General features: G+C 42.3%; 1 protein-coding gene across 1 annotated transcript; it reads left to right on the forward strand.

Moving 5' to 3' along the window:
* Positions 1 to 2,319: 2,319 nt before the first annotated feature.
* KCNB2 (potassium voltage-gated channel subfamily B member 2) lies at positions 2,320 to 7,901 on the forward strand. Its single transcript, XM_008059503.1, has 2 exons — positions 2,320 to 2,403; positions 5,506 to 7,901. Exons 1-2 carry the CDS (start codon positions 2,320 to 2,322, stop codon positions 7,660 to 7,662), a joined length of 2,241 nt encoding a protein of 746 aa, XP_008057694.1. The 3' UTR covers positions 7,663 to 7,901.
* The last annotated feature ends 571 nt before the right edge of the window (positions 7,902 to 8,472 follow it).

Consider the following 8,472-nt stretch of genomic DNA (forward strand, 5'->3'; position numbering starts at 1 on the left):
GCATTTCTTACACTTATCACATTTTACAGGATGCTTTCATGTGCATGATCCAGTTTGATCCTTAACAACTTCTGAGGAAGGTGAGGCAAATATGAGGCATTTTGTTTTGCAGATGACCATGCAGTCGCCAGAAGTAGAGTCCTAAGTTTGAATCCCTTGCCTTGTATTTTTTTTTCCACCGCAAAACATCCATTATCTTAAAAGGATTAAAATCAACATGCTGGTTCAATTGAGGCAGGTCTCCAGTGGCCTTACTTCCTCCCACAAACAGAAATAAATGTAACAAGCATTTGGTACCTATGAATGTGAATGTTGGGAGCCCTGTTTTCAACTCCATGTGATCCTGTGAATGTCCGTGTCTAGGGGAAGAATTAAAGGAATCATTCAAGTGATTCAAAGGGGAGGGGAGGAGTTGTATCCAGAAAGAATGCCTATTCCCAGTAACTAAATGCTTAGAATATATACAGTGCAATATTTTTCAAAGTCTTCCCTTTTGAATTTTTTATTTGTCATGCAACAAAATTCTATTTAGCCATTCAACCAAAATAACAGGATCAATTGTGACTTCTCATTTTGATTTACAGACATGACAGGAATTAGCAAAATGTTTAGCTCAGACAGAGAATCACCAAATGTTAGGAGTGAAAGGAACCTTGGAGATGACCTAATCCAAATCCCCAAGAGAGTTTGGTCAACATCACGCAGATGATTGCTTGGAATCTCTATCCCTTTGCCATGTACACACATAGGTCTGTTTGCTAGAGCTGGGAGAAACACTTCCTCCCCACAATTCTGGAAGCAGGTTGATGGAGGTGACAGGGACTAAGAACCTGAGTCAGTGAGGTTCTAACTTGTGCATGGTTATGATATGAAGCAATACCTAAATGCCATGAGTTTGCTGTATCAAAATACGTTTTGGTTGTTTTCATTTTTGTTTTCATTTGAGTTGGAGTCTTGTTCTGTCACCCAGGATAGAATGCGGTAAAATCACAGCTCATCACAGCCTCAACCTCCTGGGCTCAGGTGATCGTGTGCCTGGCTAATTTTTTTATTTTCTGTAGAGACAAGGTCTTGCTATTTGCCCAGGCTGGACTTGAATTCCAGGCTCAAACAATCCTCTCACCTCAGCCTTCCAAACTGCTGAAATTATAGACCTGAGCCACTGTACCCAGTCAGATGGCTGTATTGAACTAAATAGTCATATTTGGAAGTGCATCCTGAAGTTTAAACCAAAATTTCACATTTATTATATTTATTGTATTTTTAAAAACCTAACTAGCCGGGCTCGGTGGCTCCGCCTGTAATCCCTCGCTTGGGGAGGCTGAGGCGAATGGATTGCCTGAGCCCGCGGGTTTGAGACTCACCTAGGCAACTTGGCGAGACCTCATCTCTACAATAAATCAAAAATCAGCTGGGCGTGGTAGCGCGTGCCTGTAGTTCCAGCTACTTGGAAGGTTGAGGCGGAAGGATCACCAGAGCCCAGCAGGTCGAGGCTGCGGTAGCCAGGAGCGACCACTGCACTCCAGTCTGGGCAACAGAGTGAGACTCCAACTCAAAAAAAAAGAAAAACCTAACTATACAATATGACAGTAAACTTACATTTGGCATATCGTACCACACTTCACTTTTGGTATATATTAACTATTTTGTCTAAATGGCCGTCTTTCTGGGAAAATGCCAAGCTTCACAAGATATTCAAAATAAGTCAATCCTCTAAATTAAGAGCAAATGGGTTTTAACAAATTAAATTTGAACGTGAGGCAGAAAAGAAAGCACTGCAATACCTATGGTCTCTTTAACAGGAGCGGTTGCCAAGGGCTCGAGTGATTGAGTTTTTTCTTTAGTAACTATTTTTGTTTAAGAATGTGCTCTATGGGGACCAAAGGGAGGCCCAAACTTTACCTGTACAATGACCACTTATCCACCTAATCCTGAATTGTACCCTACACCTTTAAAATTAAAAAGTTTTAAAAATGCAGAACATAAAAATGAATGGGCTCCAAGTCATATTTTACATATGCTCATTTTCCAAGTGTTAAAAGCAACCATGTTTGTTGAGTTGTGATCAACTAGTCAATAGACCGCGTTCATACTGTGCCATGCTTTGTTGTTTCCCAGAATTAGCCGCAGAAGTAAAATGATCTGCAGTCTAGCCCTGATTGTATAGTCAAAGAAAAACTAAGGGCCCACCTTGGACCTTGCACTTTATTCTTTGTCCAAAAAGCTGGAAGATGATAGATTGGATTTATTTGCATTTCTACTTTCCTCCTTTTTTCTTTGAAGAGATAAACATCAGTTAAATGCATTCAAAATGAACGGATGAACCGATCAGATGTGGAAAATCTAGAGTGTGGATTATCAGTACAAGAAGCAAGAATCCCAACACTTAAAATACTCAAACATGTATTAGCAACAATGTGACCTCCTAAAAAATATACAGCAGGACTTTGTCCCTTATGGTAAGAGCATAAGAATGAGTAGAATCTGACCGATGCTTCTTCAATTGGAATAATGTAGTTGTTACCCTGCCATTAGCCTCTGAAGGTAGAGATTCAAGGTGAGCAACTTGCCTTTTATAAATCATCTGAATCTATTTTCCATGGATTGATATAAACCTTCTTGGGGGAGCTTCTAACTTTAGCCTTCACAGTCTCTTAGAGGAGATGAAGAGAACCATTTTTATATTGTGATTCATTGATCCACATTTTTAAAGAAAATTCTGAAGTATACTCAAGTAAAAGGTACTTAACCCAGTTCTAAGAAAAAATAATACAAAACACGAATAATAAAACACTGTTCTTTAAGTTAAAGATCTATAAATCCTTATTTATTCTCTGCAACACATTCTGAAAGACGTTATACTGTGGTTTCACTTTATAGCAATGTAAGAAGGAAAGGTGGAAACTGGAAGAAGAGGAAGAAAAAACAATGAAATGAAGGAGGCATACAAGGAGAAAGGAGGAAGTGAAAAGGGAATAACCCAGAAGTAGGGAAACTTGGAGGGATAAAGAGAGGGAAATGCAGGGAAAAAGAAGTCAAAATCCTGATCTGAGCTCATTGTTTTTATAGTCTAATGTGTGCTGTGCTGTGTGATCCCATGATGCTTCATCACTGTCCTTTGAAATGTTGACTAGATGCTCAATCTCTAAGTTAAACGGTCACTCTCAGAAAATTTTTCTCAGAGCCACATATAATAACTAAGACGAGTGAAACAAAGAACTGAGTACTACATGTTCTCACTCATAAGCAGACGTTGAACATTTATCATAATATTATAAGAAAGGGATTAACAGTAGCAAGACACTGCCCAGGGAGGGGGGGACACATAGCCTCAATAAGGGTACCCAATTTCAACCCAGGTGAACCTGGGACCAATGGGAAGCCTAAACTTTACCTGCATGATAACCACTTATATACCTAACCCTGAATTGCACCTCACATCTTTAAAAAAAATTTTTTTTTAATTACAAAAGCAAAAAACTATGAAGGGAAAAAAAAAATGTTGACTAGATGCTCAGTCTTTAAATGAAACAGTCACCGAGAGAATATTTTTCTCAGAGTCATCTATAATAACTAACACGGGTGATACTCCCCAAAGTCAAATGATCACCAAGTCAGACCTAAGATAGCTAAGAGAGATTTCCTGCTTCATCAAGAACTGTGTGTCCCATAGCAAAAACATGGAACCAACCATCCTGCCCATCGAAGCTGGACTGGATAAAAAAATGTGGTACATAGACACAATGGAATATTACGCAGCCATAAAGAAGGACAAACATATGGATTTTGCAGCAACTGGGATGGATTTAGAGTCGGTCATACTCAGTGATCTATCACAGAAACAAAGAACAGAGTACCATATGTCCTCACTCATAAGCGGACCTTGAAACAATTATAATACTATAAGAAAGGGATTGGCAGTAGTGGGAAACTGTCAGGGGAGGAGAGGTGAGATTGGCAGTTGAGGGAAACTGCTAGGGGAGGGAGGGACACACCTCATCCACAAGGTTACCTGCATAATCAACGTTTGTATACCTAACCCTGAATTGTACCCCACATTTTTCAAATGAAAAAAAAAAGACAAAAACATTGGGTGTTCCAAATGCACAGTCTTGACTCAACAAAGAAGTGCTTCCTTGCATTACTTTCAAATCTTAATCTCCCCGTTTTACCCCATAAATCTAGAACACTGAGTTTTGGTGAGAAAATCCTTCCTTGGGCTATTTTTTGTGGTTTTACAGATATCCTGCATACCTCTTCTTGGCCTTTGTCCTTTGCACAAAATTCTGGGTCATTTCATGAATTTAGCAGTCTGTGTGCCATGTAATCTTTTTTTTTGAGTTGTAGCCTCACTCTGTCACCCAGACTGGAGTGCAGTGGCCACTCCCAGCCATCACGGCCTCGACCTGCTGGACTCCAGCGATCCTTCAGACTCAGCCTCCAAGTAGCTGGAACTACAGGCGCACGCTACCACGCCCGGCTAATTTTTTGATTTATTGTAGAGATGAGGTCTCGCTAAGTTGCCCAGGTGGGTCTCGAACCCGCGGGCTCAGGCAATCCACACACCTCAGCCTCCCAAAGCGCTGATTACAGGCTGAGCCACTGAGCCCGGCTGCCATGTAATCTTTATAGCAAGTATGAAATAGCTATGATTGTTGCTTTTATTTGACAGATTTGTACATTGAGACTCAGAGAGGTTAAATAACTTGCCCAAGGTCACACAGTAAGCAATAAAGCAAGGGTCAGAACCCAGTCTGTTTGACTCCAAAACGCAGTCACTGAATCCCCTCTTCTTGCTTCTTTCCGAGCTCTTCCACATTTCCTCCACATCATGCTCTATTTCCTCTGCCTAAGAATGTCTGCTCTGCACTGAGATCATCATGGACGTTCTTCAAGCTCTTTTTTACAAAACCTTCTTGGACTGAATGAGTTAGTCCATAGTCTTCCTCTTCCATATGATGCTGGCCAGAAGTCCACACATCTTAGAACAAAGATTATCCTGACTTGGTTCTGCTGTCAGCCTTACCACATAAATAGTATTTGTTCTCAGGAGAAGCGTTATTGTCCTGAGTGCCATATTCTCTCTCCATGTGTAGGTTCTGCATTTGCATGTTTAATTGTAGAATGAAATGTCTAGAGATCATGAATTCTGTCTAGTTTATGTAGCGTGTTGTACAATTCACTTAAGGAAATACAAACCAGGTGATTAAGAGAGAAAAATTATAGACAACTAAGACAAGAGATAATTACCCCCCACAAAATCTCTTCCAGGCATATGGGGCCCTCATCCAAATGGTGGTCACCCATACAATTGTAACCAACAGCAATGGGCAATGGGCTGGGATGGGGGAGTCCAAATTGCTTAGGTTGTAAAATTACCTTCTTATAACTTTCTTGGAATAACTTGAAGTATTCCATATCATTTAAGAATCACCGATCATATACCTCCTACCTGCCTAAGCAACTGAGAGGATTTGCTGACTTGCACTTTCTTCTCTTTTTCAGATCTTGGCCATCGTGTCTATCCTGTTCATTGTACTTTCCACCATTGCTCTGTCTCTCAACACACTGCCGGAGCTGCAGGAAACAGACGAATTTGGACAACCCAACGACAACCGCCAATTAGCGCATGTGGAGGCTGTGTGCATTGCTTGGTTTACCATGGAGTACCTTTTGCGCTTTCTGTCGTCACCAAATAAATGGAAGTTCTTTAAAGGCCCATTAAACGTCATTGATTTGCTGGCCATCTTGCCATACTATGTCACCATTTTTCTCACGGAGTCCAACAAGAGTGTGCTGCAGTTCCAAAACGTGAGGCGTGTGGTCCAGATCTTTCGAATCATGCGCATCCTCCGGATTCTCAAACTCGCCAGGCATTCCACAGGTCTACAGTCTCTGGGCTTCACCCTGAGGCGGAGTTACAACGAATTGGGCTTGTTGATACTGTTTTTGGCCATGGGGATAATGATATTTTCCAGCCTGGTATTTTTTGCTGAGAAGGATGAGGATGCTACCAAGTTCACCAGTATCCCTGCATCATTTTGGTGGGCCACCATCACCATGACCACTGTTGGCTATGGTGACATTTACCCTAAAACGTTACTAGGGAAAATTGTGGGAGGTCTGTGCTGTATTGCTGGAGTTCTGGTTATTGCCCTTCCTATCCCAATCATTGTGAACAATTTCTCTGAGTTCTACAAGGAGCAGAAACGCCAGGAGAAGGCAATTAAGAGGAGAGAGGCTCTTGAGAGGGCCAAGAGGAATGGAAGTATTGTTTCAATGAACTTAAAAGACGCCTTTGCTCGAAGTATGGAACTGATAGACGTGGCTGTCGAGAAGGCAGGAGAGTCAGCCAATACAAAGGACTCAGCTGATGATAATCACCTGTCCCCAAGCCGGTGGAAGTGGGCCAGGAAGGCTCTGTCGGAAACAAGCTCCAACAAGTCCTACGAGAATAAGTACCAGGAGGTTAGCCAGAAAGACTCCCACGAGCAGCTGAACAACACGTCTTCCTCCAGCCCACAGCATCTGAGTGCCCAGAAACTCGAGATGCTGTACAATGAAATCACCAAAACACAGCCTCATTCTCACCCCAACCCAGACTGCCAGGAAAAGCCAGAGAGGCCATCGGCATATGAAGAAGAGATTGAAATGGAAGAAGTGGTGTGCCCTCAGGAGCAGCTGGCCGTGGCCCAGACCGAGGTCATCGTGGACATGAAGAGCACCTCCAGTATCGACAGCTTCACCAGCTGCGCCACCGACTTCACAGAGACCGAGAGATCACCCCTGCCGCCGCCCTCTGCATCTCACTTGCAGATGAAGTTCCCACCCGACCTCCCAGGGACAGAAGAACACCAAAGAGCCAAGGGGCCCCCATTTCTAACACTGTCCAGAGAGAAAGGGCCTGCTGTCAGGGATGGCACCCTGCAGTATGCCCCAGTCGACATAACTATGAACCTGGATGCTGGTGCCTCCAAGTGTGGGCCGCACAGTCCTTTGCAGTCTGAAAGTGCCGCCGACAGTCCTAAGAGCTCTCTAAAAGGCAGCAACCCACTAAAGTCCAGATCCCTCAAAGTGAACTTTAAGGAAAACAGAGGCAGTGCACCACAGACCCCGCCCAGCACAGCCAGGCCACTGCCAGTAACGACAGCTGACTTTTCTCTTACCGCCGCACAGCACATCAGTACCATACTCTTAGAAGAAACACCCTCCCAGGGAGACAGACCCTTGCTGGGCGCTGAGGTTTCAGCACATTGTCAGGGACCTTCCAAAGGGCTGTCCCCCAGGTTCCCCAAGCAGAAACTGTTTCCTTTCTCTTCAAGAGAGAGGAGGAGCTTCACTGAAATAGATACTGGTGAAGATGAAGACTTCTTAGAGCTCCCCGGGGTGAGGCAGGACAAGCAGACAGACTCCAGCCCAAACTGCTTTGCAGATACACCTAGTGATGGAAGAGACCCTCTAAGAGAAGAGGGCTGTGTGAGCTCTTCCTCTCCCCAGGACACAGATTACAACTGTAGGCAAGACGTTTACCATGCTGTGAGTGAAGTAAAAAAGGACAGTAGTCAAGAAGGGTGCAAGATGGAAAACCACTTGTTTGCCCCAGAAATTCATTCCAACCCAGGAGACACGGGTTATTGTCCCACACGTGAAACCAGCATGTGACTAGTTACAAAAGCAATAAAAAAAAAACTTGTTTCTTAAAAATGAGGTTAATAATGCCTGTGAACTAAAACATGGGAAGTCCCCCCTCAAAAAAAAGTGCATAAAGTGTTATTTTTGCATGGCATGAACAGTTTAGTTTAAGTACTGTTTAAATAACGAGTCAAGACTGCATTTTGTAACAAACCAACAAAATGACTGAAGAACAGTGAACAAATAAAAAGAGCTCTATTAGGAACCGGTATTCTGCAATGTCTGACATTTTTGATCCTTTCATTTCCAACTGTAGGCAGATTTTCAAGTTTTAACTTTTATGTTACAGTGAATTTTAGAATTTTCACATGAAAGGATGAAATGTCATTGCATGTGTTCTTAATTATGAGGAATAAGGTACTTTGAGCTTGCAAAATGCATAACTTTGTAAATAATGGGGCCTGGATGCAAAAGCGTCACGAACACACGGAAACAAGTTTCTGAGACACAGGTATTTCCTTCACAGCTACTGCCTGGAGGAACTGTACAGACTTCTTTTTGCAAAATTGCAACCTCTTCTTAAACCATCTTGCATATCTTGCTTTGAGTTATAAAGCTCTTATAAGTACATTTGTTTAAAGGAATACAGTATTTTTACTTACTTGTGATATAATTCATAGGGTGCATTTTTCTTTTTTGCTTCTGCTTAGTTGTGGTATTTGTGATTTCGTTCATAAATCATAGAAATAGGCACGATTTAATGACCAGATAACAAAATATTTGAAAGTTAAGTTGGAAATTTTGCCAGTGAAATTTTGCCACAGGCTATTACAGAAATGC

This window comes from Carlito syrichta, unplaced genomic scaffold, assembly GCF_000164805.1.
Source record: "Carlito syrichta isolate Samal-C Ts95f unplaced genomic scaffold, Tarsius_syrichta-2.0.1 Scaffold304212, whole genome shotgun sequence".
NCBI lineage: Eukaryota > Metazoa > Chordata > Mammalia > Primates > Tarsiidae > Carlito > Carlito syrichta.